Raw genomic sequence first — 18,529 nt, 5'->3', positions numbered from 1 at the left:
GGCATTTACTAACATTGACCAAGTATTGACTGGTACGATTTTTTTAATTAAAAAAATTTTTAATGGTGATGAAATAGACACGACATAAAATTTGCCATCTTAGCCATTTTGAAGTGTGCACGTCAGAAGTGTGAGGTATAATCACAGCATTTTGCAGTGGATCTCCAGACCATTTCACCCTGCAAATCTGAAACTCTGTACCCACTAAACAACACCTCCCCATTCCCCCTCCCCCAGCCCCTGGCAGCCCCCACTTTACTTTCTGTCTCTACAATGTTGCTTACTCTGAGTACCTCATATAAGTGGAGTCATACGGTATTTGTCTTTCTGGGACTGGTTGATTTCACTTAGCATAATGTCCTCAAGGTTCAGCCATGTTGCAGCGTGTGAGAATTTCCTTCCTTTTTTAAGGCTGAATAATGTTCCATTGTATGTATATAACATTTTGTTTATCCAGTCATCCATGGATGGACACTTGGGTTGCCTCCACCTTTTAGCTATTATGAATAATGCCGCTATGAATATGGGTATACAGGTATCTTTTTGAGACCCTGCTTTCAGTGCTTTGGGGTGTGTAGCCAGAAGTGGCATTGCTGGGGCATTCACTGTTGAAATTTGGAGGTGGGCATGGATGGCTCCCCACTGTCTCTCCTCTTGCCCATCAGAGTAAGAGAGGTCCCTGGGACCTTGTGGAGCAGTTTGAAAACCAGTAAGTCAAATGAACCATTAGAGATTTTGCCATTTCTCCCCCTTCCTTCCCAGGAAGACTTCCCTCTTGAATTGTTTTTTAATTATCCCTAGTGGAAACCACCCTTCGCTCAGCAAATGTTTATGAGTGCCTGCTATGCTTCCACGTGGGCAGAGGGAGAGATAAACAGTAAGCAATAAGCATAAACAAGGAAAGGATATAGTGTGTCAGACAGCGATGCGTGCTCTGGACCAAGCAGAGGAGCCAGTTAAAAGCGATTGGGAGGAGAGGCTGGGGGCAGCATGGCTTCCCTGAGCTGTGAGATTTGAGCAAAGACTGGAAGGAGATAAGGGAGTTGGTCATGTGGTTATCGGGGGAAGAGCACTTCCGGCAGAGGGAACAGCCAGTGCAAAGGCCTTGAGGTGGGAGCATGCATGGTGGGATCCAGGAGCAGCAAGGAGGATGGTGTGTCTGGAGCAGAATGAGTGGAGGGGAGGGGAGGAGAAGGGTGCGCTACATATGGCCCGGGTGCCTTGATGGTGACTGTGGGTGAGAAGGGAGTCACTGAAGGTTTGGATCAGGGAAGGCACATGATCTGATTCTAGTTTGAGGTGGAACTTTCTGGATGCTGTGGGGTGGATAGCTAGGGGTGAGGGCAGAAAGAGGCGGGAGACTGGTGAGGAGGCTCCTGCCAGAGAGATGATGGCAGCTTGTACGAGGATGGGAGTCAGGGAGGAAGGGCGCAATGATAAATGTGGACAAAACGTCCTGCAGCCTGGGCATCCACCCCAATAGCACACTGTTACCCTCCCTGCGCCAGCACCCCGCCCTTCCTCCAGGCTGCTGAAGTGAGGTTGGGATGGGAACTTGCCCTCCATGCCAACATCCCTTTTTTTTCTTTTGGTCTGTAGTGGGATTGTCCAAAACCCTCTGGGTTCTTCTTTGTTGGAACTGTTGCCATGGAAACCTCCTGAGATGCTGCAGTTACCACTGACCTCCAGTTTAACTTCCAGATAGAGGTACAGAACGAATGGGTTTGTCTCCTAAAATGCTGAGAGTGGGAAGTAAATTGGGCCTGCGTAGAATCTCCACTTCTAGGACCATGTCAAGATTGTCTTACTGTGTGTGTGTGTGTGTGTGTGTGTGTGTGTGTGTGTGTGTGTTTTAACTTTGGACTACAATCTTCAGAGTTTCTGGCTTAAGAACAGTGCTGTAGCTGTATTTGTTATAAAGGATTTCTTCAGCCAGATGTTCTTCCTTCTCCTTGGCTCCAGAATAATTAGTCCTCAGCCTTCCTGTGACAGGGTAGCTATCTCTCTGGTAATGACTATCTCACGGTACTGCAGACTCATTAAAAAATGCAGCTGTGGCCAGTTAACTCAGAAAAAGAGGAAGAGAGAGAGAAAAAGAACGTCACCCCCGACCCCCACTGGGCTCCCCTCCCCTCTGCAACACACACACACACACACACACACACACACACACACACACACACACATCAAATTTGACCTTGGCCTTTACTGACTGCTCCAAGTTAAAAAAAAAAAAAAAAAAAAAAAGCCACAGCTGACTCACGTGTAAGAAAAACAAAAAAAGTTCATTCTTGCATGAGATCTTCTAAAGACCCAGGTCCCAGAGTTTTAAGGATGATTTAAAGGATTTTCAAGGATGATTCTGACCACATTTGATTTTCTCCTTGGTGCCGACTTTGGAATTTTTTCTTGTTCCAAGAAGAAATCCCACTGCATCGTTTATGGTGTCCGTCAACAAATGTGGGTTGAGCACCTCCTGTGGGTGCCTGCAGAACCCAGGTCAGATGTTTGGGAATGACCGTCTACCTCCACTACTGACAGAAATAACCCAGTCCGTGTTTTCTTTGGTGACAGATAACGTGACTGGTGAGAGAAAAATTGTGATTGTGGTGCCTCAAAACGTGGTCCCACTCCAGACTAACCGTTTCCGTCCCACTTCTGAGCCTAGCCGTCGACTGGTGTCCTCCCTGGGGTCCTCACCATGTACATGTTGTTTCCCTGAGAGTTGGGGCTCTCCTGGGTCAGGTGTGGACCTTTCTCAGGGTTCCTTGGTGTCTTCACGGCACTTGGGCAGAGGCAAGACCCCCAGGGAGTTGGGACTTACTCCATCCATTAGGGATGTCCTGAGCCCAGGGTGCTGCTGGACTGGCCCTGTGCACATGAGGTGGCCCCAGGCACACAGACACTGCTAGCCCTGACTAGCGGGGTCTTTTTCTCACCACAGGAACCCAGCTCACTCTCTCAGAATCAGTCCAGCTTCTCAGACATATTTGAGAATATCAGACTGGATCCTGGTCCCTAATCAGAACAAGGGGTGGAGGCCCCCGAGGACCAGCATACACAGCTTAGGTGGCACTCCACCCACGGCTGCCACCACACTCCCTCAGCTGGAAGAGTTTGGGGCCCATCCCTTCCGCCTGGACAGTCCATGGCGTTGGAACCCTGGACTCCTCCATCCCACCGGCATGGATGGCCGAGAATTGCCCTTGTCCATCTTGTTGATGACAAGACCTGTTGGTCAGAGGAATGGGACTTAACTGTGACAAGACCTGTGGCTTGGCTGGGCCACGTGGGGCCAGGGCTTTCTGAGACTAAGCACTCCCCTTCTAGGGATCAAGAACACAACTGTTGGGCTTCCCTGGTGGCGCAGTGGTTGAGAGTCCGCCTGCCGATGCAGGGGACACAGGTTCGTGCCCCGGTCCTGGAGGATCCCACATGCCGTGGAGCGGCTGGGCCCGTGAGCCATGGCCACTGAACCTGCGTGTCCGGAGCCTGTGCTCCGCAACGGGAGAGGCCGCAGCAGTGAGAGGCCCATGTGCCGCAAAAAAAAAAAAAAAAACACAACTGTTTTTAATTCTTTAAAAAAAATGTTTTTATTATAAAGGCTCTAATAAGCTCACGACAGAAAATGTTAAAAATTCAGAAAAATAGAAAGAATAAAAATCGATTACTTCTAGGCCCACAGCCCCACCACCATGAGACAAGGATCATTAACATTTTGATGTACTGCCTTGTGATCGTTTTGCTCTGTGAAACATTTTTTAAAAACATAACTGGAGGGCTTCCCTGGTGACACAGTGGTTAAGAATCCACCTGACAGTGCAGGGGACACGGGTTGGAGCCCTGGTCCGGGAGGATCCCACATGCCGCGGAGCAACTAGGCCCATGTGCCACAACTACTGAGCCTGCACCCTAGAGCCCGTGAGCCACAACTACTGAGCCCATGCGCCACAATACTGAAGCCCGTGGGCCTAGAGCCCACGCTGTACAACAAGAGAAGCCACCGCAATGAGAAGCCCACGCACCACAACAAAGAGTACCCCCCGCTCGCCGCAACTAGAGAAAGCCCGCGCGCGGCAGTGAAGACCCAACACAGCCAAAAATAAAAATAAAACATAACTGGAATCGTACTGTATATCCAGTGGTGTACTGTTAACCACCTCCCTGGAAAATAGAATCCCTTTGTTTGTAGCACTTTCCATTTCTGTGGTGGAAATACGCCCTCTTGGCCCATTTCAGGCTCCCAGCATCACTGAACACAGAGCTGGGAAGAGATGCCAGTATGAACCGGCATCAGTACACCATATTATAATTTAAAATCGTATCTATTTGTTCCGATCTTGTAATCAATACACAGTCATTATTGAAAATTCATACAACTTGAACATATAAAGAAAAAATTAAAATCATCCAGAATGGGACAACCACCGCCCCACCCCCTGGCTTAGAGACAGTCACTGTCACCATCCCAGCGTAAGTCCAGCAGTCCCCTCTGTACAGATGGAGATATAAACAAAATAACTGTCTTCAGAGTTGAAAAGCAATACGTATCTGTGACAGAATATTGGGGAAATCCAGAAAAGTCTCTGGTATCTCACCTTTCAGAGATCACTATAGAGGCTATTCATCTCGACATTTTTCTTCTCTGTGTCTTTTTAATATGGGTGGACTTGTGGCTTGAATCTCCTGGTTTGCAGGCATAGTATATACATTCTCGTGCCTCATAAGAAGGTAACATCCAGGGGAAGGGTGTTATCACTACTGATTGATTAAACACCCTACAGAAGCTTGAGAGGCAGAAAATATTCTGGTTCCTTGAACATGGCAAATGGCCCATTAGGATGAAGCTCAGGTTATTTGAGGTAGTCCCTGAGCATCTTTCTGGCTCTTCAGAAGCATCTTCTCTCTTCTCCTGCCGGGCTCTGGGACATCCCTGGGTAATTCCAGATGCTTGGCCCTTGTTCCAGTCTCCCTTTCTCATCTGATGCTTGATGGGAGGGTAAGAATAGGAGTGCCTTTCTGGAGGGAATAACCTAGCTCTTGCTTAAGCCTGAACACTAGTTCATTTGTTCGTGTCACAGGCAATTTCTGAGCACTCACCCTGTGGCAGGTAAGAGGTTGGGCAGCAGAATACTGATATGGAGTAGATCCAGTGCCTGCCCTCTACTGCCAGGCTAACCAAGGAGCCAGTGCAGCACCCACGGCTCAGGGTACAAGGACTTAGAACCGACAATCCACGCACAGCACCAGGGCTGTGCCCAGTGAATGGTAGCTGACTGCAAACCTTCGGGGGCAAAGGCCCAGAAGAGTGGTAGTGGTGGTAGTAGGGTTAGCCCTGAGCCCCGGGCTAACCGATCCCTCTTTCCCACAGGCCTCCTCCAGATCCCACACCCTATGGACCCATGGGCTTCTTTTTCTGGTTTGTTCCTCCAGGGAAATTTGCATATTTCTCCAAAGAACCTTCAAGAACCTGGACAGCCTGTTTTCAGACTTAGAGGGGAAGCCCACGGTTGTTTCTTGAAATCTGGGTAAGTATTATTTAAGGTTTCTTTCTCTTCAGAACCCTTGTCATTACTTAAAATGATATTAATTTAAATGTCATGAGTTTACATGTTATCTGTCTCCCCGACTAGAATTTATCTCTATGGTGGAAGGTGGTTGTCTGTTTGTCTTAGTCACTGCTGTGTCCCCAGCATGTAAGACAGCACCTGGTACATATTTATTGTACGTATCTGGTACATATTTGTTTCTTTATTTATTTATTGGTTTTTGTGGGGGGTTTTAGCTGTGCTGTGGGGCATGTGGGATCTTAGTTCCCCGACCAGGGATTGGACCTGTGCCCTGGAAGTAGTGGAAGCGTGGAGTCCTAACCACTGGACCTCCAGGGAAGTCCCTGGTAGATGTTTATTAAATTAACTAACTGGTTGGTTTGGAGTGGAGGCGAATATCTATTTTAGATTTACTTAGAACTTAAGGTTTTCATATTCTCTAGTGACATCCCACCTTTCCTTTTTAAATAATTATAGATTTCACAGGCAGTTGCCAAAGTCATACCAAGGGGTCCCGTGGTATGTCATACTCAGCTCCCCGCATGGCCATTGCCTTTGAGGTTAAGTCGGACTCAGCTGGGAGGACTTGGTCCTGCAGGGCGTAGCCCCTGGCAGCTTCCCCTCCAGCCTCATTTCTTCCCTCCCAACCTCTACACCGACCCATTGTCCAAGCCCTGACTACACTGAGCATCCTTTTCGTTCTTCAAAAGCGTCCTCTCTCTTCTCCCTCTGGGACTTGACAGATGCTATCCCCTCTGCCTAGAACATTCTCTTCCCACTGACCCCACCCCTGTCTGATGTCACCTTCTCTGGGAAGCCAATTCTGGGTTCCCCTCTTTGTATCCCTCTATCTGTGTTTTCTCCATCACAGCATTTATCCCACTGGGTTATCATCATCTGTTTACTTGTCCATCTAGCTCTACCACTGTCCTGTTTCTTCTACTGGAATACCCTGTCCCATCCATCTGCAGCGCTGTCCCCCTTACTTCCTGCAGGCCTCTGCTGGAGTGGCACCTTTCATCCGATACTGTTGTCACCCCCCGCCATCCTGATCACTGCATATCACCGTCTCCCTAACTGTTCACTGCCCAACTGAATGTTTATATATTTATTTATTTACTTACTTACTTATTTAGTGGACTGTTACATCCAGATCCTCTGAGTGTGAATCTCAGTTCCACCACTTAATAGCTATGTGATCGTGGCAAGTACTTAAATGATTATGATCATGATGTATTAGTGTATTATCTCCTGTCTCCCACCAGAATGTAAGCCCCTTGAGAGCAGGGAATTTGTCAGTTTTGTCCCCTGATTGGCCTCAAGGCCCCCTTCATTCATCCAGCAAGTAGTTATTGAATGCCTGCAATACTCCAGGGCCTGTTCAGAAAGCTAGGGTTACAGCAGTGAAAAAACAACCAGGGGCTGCCTCGAGAAGTTTATGTTTTACTTGTTTACACAAGTAAACAATACAATTTAAAAATATATTATTTAAGACAGGAGTAAGTCTTATAGAAAGAGAACAGGGTGCTAGGATAGAGAGGCAGAGTACATGGCCTGGGGAATCAGGGAAGGCCTCTCAGAGGAGGTGACATTCAGGCTAAGGCCAGAATGATGTGAAGGTCAAATGTAAAGTGTCCCAGGCTGGGGGGAATGGCAGGTGCGTAGGCCCAGAGGGAGGACCAGCTTGCGTATTTGAGGAGCAGAAAGACAGCCAGCATGGCTATAGTGTAGTGAACAAGGCGGGTGTGGGGGGCGTGAGCTGGAGTTGAGAGGCGGGCAGGGGCCAGATCAGGACTCTGTAGACTATCATGAAAGGATTGGTATTCATCCTGGGGTGATGGGAGGCCTTCGGAGGCCTTTAAGCAGGTGAGTGACATGATTGGTATATAGGACAGCAAGGCCGCTCAGGCTACTGTGTAGAGAATGGATTATAGGGCATCAGGAGAGTATTCTGTTGAACGGATGAATGAATGAATTTGGCCTGAGCTGAGCTCTTCGTGCACTCAGTGCAACCCCCCGTCCCCTGTGGTTAGAGACAGGCCAGCTCATGCTTCTCTGATTAGAAGGCCGTTTCTTCTTGAGCTGAGAACTAACATGGGGCTCCCCAAATACCAGCCCAATAAAATACCATCTTGGGTTCTTCTGGGTAATAGGGACAATTACCCCAGCTGCCAAGTGGCACAAGGTAGTAGAAATTGCTAAGCCTGCTGGCATCAAGGCCAGGCGCTGCCCCCGGTGACGTCCTTAGTTCTTGGCTTGTTGCTGTCCTCTTGGTCCACCGACATGGTCTGCACTGATTATCTGAGCCAGGGAAATCTACAAACAGATCTCCAACTTGGGTTCCTGGAGCAACCATTGGAGGCCAGTCTTGCTGGGTGACATTGGGCATGGTCTTAACCTCTCTGGGCCTCAATTTCTCCATCTGAAACAAGGGAAGGAGAATCCCTGTGCGGGTGTAGAGGAGAGAACATGGGGTTTAGAACCAAAGTCTGGTTTGACTTTTCGTCACATACTTACTGTGTAACTGTGGGGAAATCGCTTGGCCTCTCTGAAGCTTATAGTTAAAGGAGAGAATCTCATAACGCCTCACGTCCTACTTAACCTTACGTGGTAGTTGTAAGAATTAAATGGATTTAAAGTGCTCTGTAAACTGTTATGTGCTGTCCAGATGTTGGTTTGTGGCTTTTAACTACCTCAGAGTTATTTTGAAAAACTGATGGCAATATTAGTTGTGGACAGATTTTTAAATAATCCCTCCATGGAGGTGATACTTTGAGAACAAAAGATTTTATTGCTCAGCTGGATGAGAAAAAATTTGTGGACCAAAGTCAGTGTGGAGTATGGGTATTAGACTAGAAATCTCTTGGCGATAAGACGAGTGTTCGAAACAGAGATGGTGGCCCAGAGCTCTGGCTTTGGGCTCTGGTCTGCCATGTACTGGCATGTGACCTGGGCCCAGTTCTTCTCTGAGCCTGTTCCCCTCCGGTTTGAAAACTGGATGCTATGGTATCAATAGTACCTGGCTCGTAGAGTTGGCTGGGACCATGCCTGTTAAAAACTGTAGCCCCAGGGCCTGGCATCCAGCAATGGCTCAATAATGTTGCCTCTTACTATTATTTATACACCTTTGCTGTGTGCCAGGCACTGTGCGGAGCATCTTAGTTACTTGTCTGTTGATTCTTTTTATGCATTTATTTCTTCACGGCCATGTCATTTATTGCTTACACAGCTCTTCCAGACACGTACTGTTATAGTCCATTTTTAGGCAAAGGAATCTCAGTGCAGAGAGTTTGAGTTGCCCAAGGTCCCACATCTATGAGTTGGAGGCACTTAGATTCACACCCTGTCTGTCTGGTCCTGAGCCTGCATTCATATCCACAGTGCCCTATGGTCACGGCTGGTACCCTTCCCAGTACCCGCTCCCAGGGCCCTTGGATGCCTGACTTGGCTTGGTTTATCCCTTCCCCACTCCTCCCCACCCATCCCTTCCCTTCTTCCCCTTCTGCCCCTGGGAAGGAAAGAGAATAAAGGGAGGGACAGAGGAAGGGGAAGGAGACCTTGCTCCCTCCCTTCCTCCCTTTCACGGACGTATAACATACATAGAGTACACAAATCGTAAGTGTACAGCTCAGTGAATTTTTAAAATATATTTATGCCCATGTAATCACCACCTGAGTCAAGATATAGAACATTTCCATCACCCAGAAGCCTTGCTGTCCCCCTTCTAAGCCAATATTCCCTCCCACTGGCAGCCTCTCTTCTGACTCTTCTCACAATAGATTGGTTTAACCTATTCTTCAAGTTCATATAAACGTAATCCTACAGTATATATTCTCTGGTGAATGACCATCTGCTTACCATTGAGATTCACTCATGTTGTGGTGAGCCAAACTTCATTCTTTTCATTGCTGTGTAATATTCCATGGTATAAATCTGCATAGGTTGTCCATTCTGCTGTGGGTGAATGTGTGGGTTGTTTCATTTGGGACTATTATGAGTGAAGCTCCTATGAGCATTCGTGTCTTTTGGGAGACATAAACCTTCATTTCTCAGGAGTGGAGTTGCTGGGGTGTAGGGAAGACACATGTTTAAATTTAGTGGATAAAGTCAAACCATCTTTCACAGGGTTGTACCAATTTACACTCCCACCAGCAGTGTATGAAAGTTCTATTTGCTCCTTATTCTCTTAGTATTGTAGGTCTTTTTAATTTTAACCTTTCTGATATGTGAATGGTAGTATCTCATTGGAGTTTTAATTTCCATGTCTCAGATGGCTAATTTACACTCGCACCAGCAGTATATGGAAGTTCTATTTGTCCCTTATCTTCGTCAGCACTTGGTATTGTCAGTCTTTTAATTTTAGCCATTCTGATGGGTGAGTAGCCGTGTCTCATTGGGGTTTTAATTTCTGTTTCTCTGATGCCCAGTGATGTTGAACACCTCTGCATGTGCTTATTGGCCATTGGATATCTTTTGTGAAGTACCTATTTAAGTCTTTTGCCCATCTTAAATTTGCCTTGTTTCTTTTTCTTAGTGACTTGTAGGAGTTGTTTTTACACTATGGATACAAATCCTTTGTGATATACACATTGAAAATATCTCCCCCAGCCCCAGTCTCTTAAAGATGATGAATAGAAGTTTTTAATTTGAATGAGGGCTAATTTGTCTACCTTTTCTTTTATGATGTGGTAGTTTTTGTGTCCCATTTAAGGAAGCTTTGCCTACCTGCTGAAAGCATTTTTCACTGGGATTTCTCCCTGCAGGGCTGGAAATGGCCACAGGGGACGGGTCGAGCCAGAGGCTGCCCCAGGTGGCCGAGCCAGGTGTGGAAGGGGAGCCGCATCTGCCCACAGGCCGGGAGCTGACCGAGACCAACCGTTTTGCCTATGCCGCCCTCTGTGGCATCTCCCTGTCCCAGCTCTTTCCAGAACCTGAGCAAAGGTGAGTGCTTTTATCTCACAGAGGGATGGTCATGATTCTTCAGGGAGATGATTCTTGGCAGCCTGCCAGGTGTTACTGGACACTACAAAGAGGAGAAAGCCATTGTCCTTGCTTTCAAGGAGCTCACAATGTGGTAGGGGGCTAGGGCATCCCTCATTCAGTACCCACTTATTTATACCTTCACCAAGCATTTAAGGAGCACCTACAAGCATTTCACCAGGCACCGTTTGAAGTACATGGAAAGTGGACATGAGTAAGACAAACAAGGCCGGGGCTTCCCTGGTGGTGCAGTGGTTGAGAATCTGCCTGCTAATGTAAGGGACATGGGTTCGAGCCCTGGTCTGGGAGGATCCCACATGCCGCGGAGCAAGTAGGCCTGTGAGCCACAACTACTGAGCCTGCCCGTCTGGAGCTTGTGCTCTGCAACAAGAGAGGCTGCGATAGTGAGAGGCCTGCGCACCACGATGAAGAGTGGCCCCTGCTTGCCACAGTTAGAGAGAGCCCTCACACAGAAACGATGACCCAACACAGCAAAGATAAATAAATTAATTATCTCCTACCCCCAACATAAAAAAAAAAAAAGAAGACAAACAAGGCCGACACTATCCCTGCCCTCAAGTAGGACACACCCTAATAGGGGGATAAGATATCTACATTCAGTGAGCACTTACTATGTGCTGAGTGTAGTACAAGGCCCTGTGGAGAAAACAAGGAAAAGCAAGGCCTGGCTTCTACCCTCCTGGTGCTTACAATCTGGTGGGGGGCGGGCACCCAAATGAGTGATTTTAACAGTGGACAAGTGGGCTAAGTGCCACGATGCATATCAGGTTCAGTGACACTCAGTATATGGAGTCGGAATAGTAGAGTGGCTAAGAGCTTGGGCTTGGCCTTCAAGCCCTTTAAGGATTTTGCGGGGAGAGAGTTTGGAGACCAGAGGAGGGAGTTGTTTGGAGAAACCAGGACAGTGACCCAGAGATGGAGGGACACAGGTGAGATGGAGGGACACACGCAGTTTTTCTCAGGGAGAATGCAGTTGACTTGGAGACAGCTTGGGTGCTGTGGGTGGGCCAGAGGGAGGAGCTAACTTTGGCCCCAAAGGTCCAGATGGGGAGGGGTCCTGGGAGGACAGAGATATCATTCCTGAGACAGGGAGTGATGGGTTGGGGGCAGGAGATTTTTGCATCTGCAGTGTTTTCAAGAACCGCAGCCCCCAACCCCAGCCATGGTCCCCATGAGTAAACTTCCCCGTGCCTTGGGTCTTAGCTGGGTTTTTGTTTGTTTCGCTTTTTTTCTTTGTCCCTCCCACTGGCCCGAACCTTGAGCGTTTTCATCTCCTTGGGGGTCACTTCCAGGAAGCCTTTCCAGACCCTCCTCAGCCCCCCAGACAGGAAGCTTCTCCACCTGTCTGTCCAGTGACCTGTCACCACAGCCACCATGCTGCACTCTAACTCTTCCCCGAAGGGCGGAGCTGCCTCGTTCGTCTCTGAGTCCCCAGTGCCTGGCACACAGCTTGGTGTAACACACACCCTCGGTAAAGGTCTGTGAAAAGAAGGGATGGATAAATACTGACTTTCTTGGCACAGGAGACATTCCACGGGATTTGGACTTAGATCTGGGTTCGAGTCCTACCCCTGCCACTTTCCAGTTACATGTGGCCTTAGGCAGTTTATTTAACTTCCCTATGCATCAGTGTCTTCATCTGTAGAATAGGGCTAGTGATACCCACCTGCTGAGTGATTACAAGAATCAAATGAGATGATATAGTTAAAGCACATAGCATAGTGTTTGGCCCACAGTAGATGCTCAATAAATGGCGGTGCTTGCTGAGTCTGTGACTTACTTTATTTGTTCAATTTCCTCATCTGTACAATGAAGACAATCCTGGAACTTACCCCTACCATTCAGGGTACTTTGGGCTGCAAGTAACAGTACATTGTACTAAAAGAGATTTAAATAATAAAAGTTACAATGGCCATCATCAAAAAATCTAGAAACAATAAATGCTGGAGAGGGTGTGGAGAAAAAGGAACCCTCCTGCACTGTTGGTGGGAATGTAAATTGATAACAGCCACTATGGAGAACAGCATGGAGGTTCCTTCAAAAACTAAAAATAGAACTACCATACGGCCCAGCAATCCCACTACTGGGCATATACCCTGAGAAAACCATAACTCAAAAAGATACATGTAGGGACTTCCCTGGTGGTGCAGTGGTTAAGAATCCGCCTGCCAATGCAGGGCACAACGGGTTTGAGCCCTGGTCCAGGAAGATCCCACATGCCGCGGAGCGACTAAGGCCGTGCGCCACAACTACTGAGCCTGCGCTCTAGGGCCTGCAGGCCACAACTACTGAAACAGGCGTGCCTAGGGCCTGTGCTCCACAACAAAGACAAGCCTCCACGATGAGAAGCCCGCACGCCGCAACGAAGAGTAGCCCCCGCTCACCGCAGCTAGAGAAAGCGTGTGCGCAGCAATGCAGACCCAACACAGCCAAAAATAAATACATAAATAAATTTATTTAAAAAAAAAGATACTGTACCACAATATTCATTGCAGCACTATTTACAATACCCAGAACATGGAAGCAACCTAAATGTCCATCAACGGATGAATGGATAAAGAAGATGCGGCACATACATACAATGGAATATTACTCAGCCATAAAAAGGAATGAAATTGAATTATTTGTAGTGAGGTGGATGGACCTAGAATCTGTCACACAGAGTAAAGGAGGTCAGAAAGAGAAAAACAAATACCGTATGCTAACGCATATATATGGAATTTTAAAAAGCGGTACTGATGAACCTAGTGGCAGGGCAGGAATAAAGAGGCAGACATAGAGAACAGACTAGAGGGCACAGGGTGGGAAGGAGAAGCTGGGATGAAGTGAGAGAGTAGCATTGACATATATACACTACCAAATGTATAATGGATGGCTAGTGGGAAGCTGCTGCATAGCACAGGGAGATCAGCACAAAGCTTTGTGATGACCTAGAGGGATGGGATAGGGAGGGTGGGAAGGAGGTTCAAGAGGGAAGGGATATGGGGACATGTGTATACATGTAGCTGATTCACTTTGTTGTACAGTAGAAATTAACACAACATTGTAAAGCATTTATATTCCAATAAAGATGTGAAACAAATTTTAAAATTTAAAAATAAATAAACAATAAGAGATTTGTTTTTCTCACTTAACAAAAAATCAAAAGGAAGAGAGTTCCAGCATTGATACAGCACCTCAAAAAGCCTTTGGGCTGGCTTTTCTGCAGTTCTTAGCCTCCCCCTCCTGATCATAAAATGGCTGCTGCAGTGCCATACATCACAGAACAAGACCCAAGGCAAAGGAAGGAAGGCCCAAGGAAGAGGAGGACAGGGATTCTCTTCAAGTCTCTCATCAGGGAGGAACTCTTTCCCGGGATACCCTGAGAAGGCTTCCCCTTTTGTGTCATTGGCTAGGTCTAGTCAAATGCCCTCACTTCACCTGCAAGGGAGGCAGGGAAAAAAATAAAGGCACTTGACGTACTCTGTCTCCGTCATGGGAGGGGGCTTCTACTGGTCAGGAAGAAGGGGCTGGGGAATCACTGCTGCTGAGAAACGGCCATCCATCAGAGAGGGTGGTCCTGAGGAAGGAACGTGTTGATGGCCCTGCAGAGCCTGGCACAGAGCTACTGCCAAACAAACGTTGGATGTTCTCATTATTAATAATGAAACCACGTTCTCTATCTAGAGGTTAGAATACATCTCGTTGGATGTTCTGTTCCTAAGCAAGCCAGGGTCCCATCTCCTGCAAGGGTCCAGCTCTCTCCCTGCTCTAGCCCATACCTGTGCCATGCATGGGAAGCTCTGTCTTTCCAGAAGCTTCTCAGATCTGATAAATCCCTACCTGATAAGCTGGTAGATAGGTGGGGGAAGAGTTCTGCATACTTTGTTCACATAAACAAATATTTATGAATCTGAACTGTGTGCCAGGCCTGTGCTGGGCACTGCCTGGGAGGGCACGTGGAGAAGTTGTTCTGTGTCCCCCACAAAATCCAAGTATGGTGTTAAGCACATGTGGCTGAGGCGGAAGCATCTGCCTTGGGGGCAATTTCCTTCCTGAAAGTTACAATGCTCTATGCCACCTCTTTCCGCTTGGTTGATCTCAGTCTTCTTAAGGCCCAAAACACATTTTAAAACCAGCCTCAATCTGGGTTGTAAATCCCAGATATGCTGTTGGTTTCAGTAATCTTTAGAAAACTTTCTGTGTTTATGTCCACATGAGGCATAAAAGCAAGCCTTTATTTATCTCTCTTCCATGCTGTAAGCGTCACAGATGCTGTTCCTTACAATGAACTCTGTTTATTAAACTTGGAGATATTAATGGTGTAGAGCAGGGGTCAGTAAGCTTTGTCTGTGAAGGTCTAGATACTTTAGGCTTGCAAACCCTGTGGTCTCTGTTGCAGTCACCCAGCTTTGCTGTTGCATGTAGGCTAAAAGCAGCCGGGAGACAGCATGTAAAGGAATGGGCGTGCTGTGTTCCAATAAAACTTAGTTTCAGAAAAAAAAAGGGGGCTGCAGCCCCCTGGTGTAGTTTTCCAGCCCCTAGTGAATAGGAGGAGCTTTGGACTAGGAGTCGGGAACCTGGATTCCAGATGAGGCTTTGCCCTTTCCCAGCCAGGAGACCCTTGATATGGTGTTTAACCTCCATAGCCCAGGGCCTCCGTCTCAAGACATGGCAAGGATGAGAGGGGAGATGGATGCACCAGCCTAGCCGGTGCCCAGCACTCGGTGGGTGCCAAGGAATGTGATTGCTGGAGAGGGACGATCTCTGCAGTGGTGAAGCATGACCTCTGGAGTCAGAGAGAACCCTGGACCCTGGAGCTGTCACTTAACCTCTCTGGGGAATACCCTGGCAGTCCTGTGGTCAGGACTCCGCGATTTCACTTGAGTGACCTAAGATCCCACAAGCCATGTAGCATGGCCAAAAAACACAAACTAACAAAAAAACACCTTTCTGGTTCCGGGTGTCTTTATCTCTAGAATGGGGGTAAAAATAGTACCTCCCTCCCTCATGGGGCTGTAATGAGAAGTAAATGAGTCCGTGTGTATGAAGCACTAAGTACAGGGACTGACAGATAGTTGCTCTGTGATGACCATTTATTATCATCATTGCTATTGATTTTTATGTGGTTCAGCTAGATCACCAGTCACGTTAGAAGCATTTACCAAGGCCCTGCCATTCTACGATGCTATTTCTAATTTCATAGATTGCTGTCCTGGCACTTTACATATATATTTATTAATTCATTTGTTCATTTAAAGAAACACCTATATAGGGCTTTATATGTGCCAGGTTTTGCTCTAAGCACATGACAAATGTTAACTTAGCTTTCAACAACCCTATGCAATAGGTTTCATCGTTATCGCCACCGTTTTACAGACAAAGAAACAGAGGCACAGAGAGGCTAAGTAACTTGTCCAAGATCACACAGCTTGTGGCACAGCTGGGATTTGAGCTGGAGTTCGTGCTCTTCACTCCTCCACTCTTGTTCTGAGATGCTTCTCTACATCCAGGACTTCCTTCATGGACACAGGGCCAGGCCGTGCCGCTGCCCTCGGCACTACGTATATGTTTACCCCGAAGTAATGCTCAATTCACTTAGTCATCCCTCCCTGCATATACACTCACACATCATCCCAGGGTAATCCCAGTAACTGTAGCGGGGTAAGTTACAGTAATTGTTACAGCAGTAGGTAACATTTATTGAAGGTTTTCAGGCACTATTATCATGTCATTTAATCTTTCCAGCCAATCTATGAGACAGGCCCTATTATCATCCTCATTTTACAGCAGAGGAGAGTAAAACTAAGAGAGGTGAAGTAGGGCATGAAGCCAGTCACCGAGGGAGCCAGGACTCCCCCAAGGGGTCAGACATTAGAGCCCGGCTCAACCCTCTTCTCCACTGCCTCTCTTGGTCACCTTGTAAATAAAATAGTGATGCTAACTAACATTAGTTGAGTATCTACTGCATGCCAAGCCCTGCTCGGGCTGCTTTATATGTATCAACTCATTTAATCCTCAGACAATTTTATGAAGTTGGTTTCTTAGACCCATTTGCAGATAAGGAAACTGAGGCACAGAGAGGTCGAGTTACTCGCTCAGATGTCCTTCAGGAGTGAAGGACTTTTCCTGGGACTTCCCTGGCGCTCCAGTGTTTAAGACTCCACGCTTCTACGGCAGGGGGCGCAGGTTTGATCCCTGGTCAGGAAACTAAGATCCCTCATGCCGTGGCATGGCCAAAAAAAAAAAAAAGGAGTGAAGGACGTTCCCCCAGCTACTGAGAGGGCTTTCCGGCACAGCCTGGGTCTGCCTCAGCTGAAGAGAGCCACTTCACCCAAGGTTCTGCCGCCTTCCTGGGGCAGCCTTTGTCCGATGACTGTCTGAAATAAGGGTATAAAGGCCCAGCCCTGTTGCCCCACTGGGGGCAGTTCTCAAGGGTCACCCCATCTTCAGATCTCCCCACAGGGTCAGCTGAGGATTCTGTTGAGACTGGACCTCCCTGCCCAGTCCTGTATCCTCCCTGCCCATTCACAGACGTTGACCCCAACAGAATCCCCAGTAATCATTTCAGAGCTGCTTCCCGGGGACCTGGACCAAAACAGTGGTAGGGCCAGGATTTGAACCTGAGTCCTGCACTGCTCCTGTCACAGGCCCGGCCTGCAGAGATCTCTCTACTTGGGCTTTGGCAGCAGCAGCTCTAAAGAATGGGTTGGGTGGGCTGCCTGGGATCCACAGGAACCGGAGCCGGGCGGTGCAAGTGGGGAGCTTCCTGAGGTCGCCCTCTCTACCAGGGAGCTCTCCTTGTCTCTGGGAAGCCTTTTCTCTGCACTGGCCTAATCCCCTCTGATCTGATTCCCTTTTCCGCATCCCAGTGGTGGCTTGGAATCAAAGCCTTATATGGACTCTTCTGGGGTCCCCAAGATGCCATGTGTTTCCTGTAGCTCCTGGGGTCCCTCCTCTCCTGGAGCACCCCATCCATCCCCCACCCAGGGACCCCCTCAAATGACTGCTGCAGACAGAGCCCGCATGGTGGTGGTGGGCACGGCTGGAGGACAGACTTCTCTGCACTTTATCCACTTCTACAGCAGCCATTGTGTCTCCAGAAAGCATGTCCGTGGCCATTTCCAACAGCAGCCAATCTCCATGTGTGGGAACCTTTTCTGGTCACTGCCTCTCACCTCACAGGTGGATTTGGGGCTCCCTCTCGACTCATCGGGGCTTGATTCCTGCCCCTGTCCTAGCATATCCCACGGCCCTGGATCAGTTAGTTCCGCCCAAGTCTCCATCCCGCTGCGAGCTTCTCATCCGAGGCCCATCTTGCTCATTTTTGATTCCACAGCGCCAGGGCAGGCCGGCCTCAGGGCGCATGGTCAGTAACTTCTCGTTAGCCCCGTTCGTGTGGTTTATCAGCCCTGTGGTCAAAGTTTTGGTGGAGGAAGAAGCCTAAGTCCACACACCTGAAATCAGGTTTTGGCTCTTCCGTATTCCCTGGGCCACAGTCGCTGTGGTTTTTTGTAAGTGCCAGGTCTTCACATCCCTGCACACGCCTCATATCGTGAGATGCACGGTCCAGGATCTCAGCTGCGTCTGTCTTTCAGATCCTTCTGCACGGACTTTGTGGCTGGCCTGGTGAAGTGGCTGGACTTGTCCGAAGCTGTCTTGCCAACCATGACTGCTTTTGCCAGCGGCCTGGGAGGCGAAGGAGCAGACACGTTTGCTCAGATTTTATTGAAGGACCCCATCTTGAAGGACGACCCACTGGTGATCACTCAGGTACACCCACCGCCCAGGTGGTGGCTGCCAGGGAAAGTAGAACAGATAATTTCCTCTCAAAGTCAGCCTGAATATCGCTTCTAGTGGCGTGGGGGGAATTGAAAGATTAAATATTGCATCATAATTTCATATGATGATGACGACCATAGCTAATGTTGAATTATCATTATTGAATATTTACTATCGATTTATTACTTAAACAGTACTTATTATATGCTAATACCTTA

General features: G+C 48.0%; 1 protein-coding gene across 1 annotated transcript in view; it reads left to right on the top strand.

Moving 5' to 3' along the window:
• Positions 1-10,320: 10,320 nt before the first annotated feature.
• The window catches only part of TMCO4 (transmembrane and coiled-coil domains 4), a 75,791-nt gene continuing 67,582 nt past the window's right edge, over positions 10,321-18,529 (top strand). Inside the window, exons 1-2 of the mRNA XM_065873985.1 lie at positions 10,321-10,490; positions 18,128-18,302. Coding sequence (XP_065730057.1) covers positions 10,321-10,490; positions 18,128-18,302 — 345 coding nt within the window. The remainder of the gene's footprint in view (positions 10,491-18,127; positions 18,303-18,529) is intronic.

The sequence above is a fragment of the Phocoena phocoena genome, chromosome 1 (assembly GCF_963924675.1).
Source record: "Phocoena phocoena chromosome 1, mPhoPho1.1, whole genome shotgun sequence".
Classification (NCBI taxonomy): domain Eukaryota; kingdom Metazoa; phylum Chordata; class Mammalia; order Artiodactyla; family Phocoenidae; genus Phocoena; species Phocoena phocoena.
This window is presented reverse-complemented; position numbering and strand designations above follow the sequence as displayed.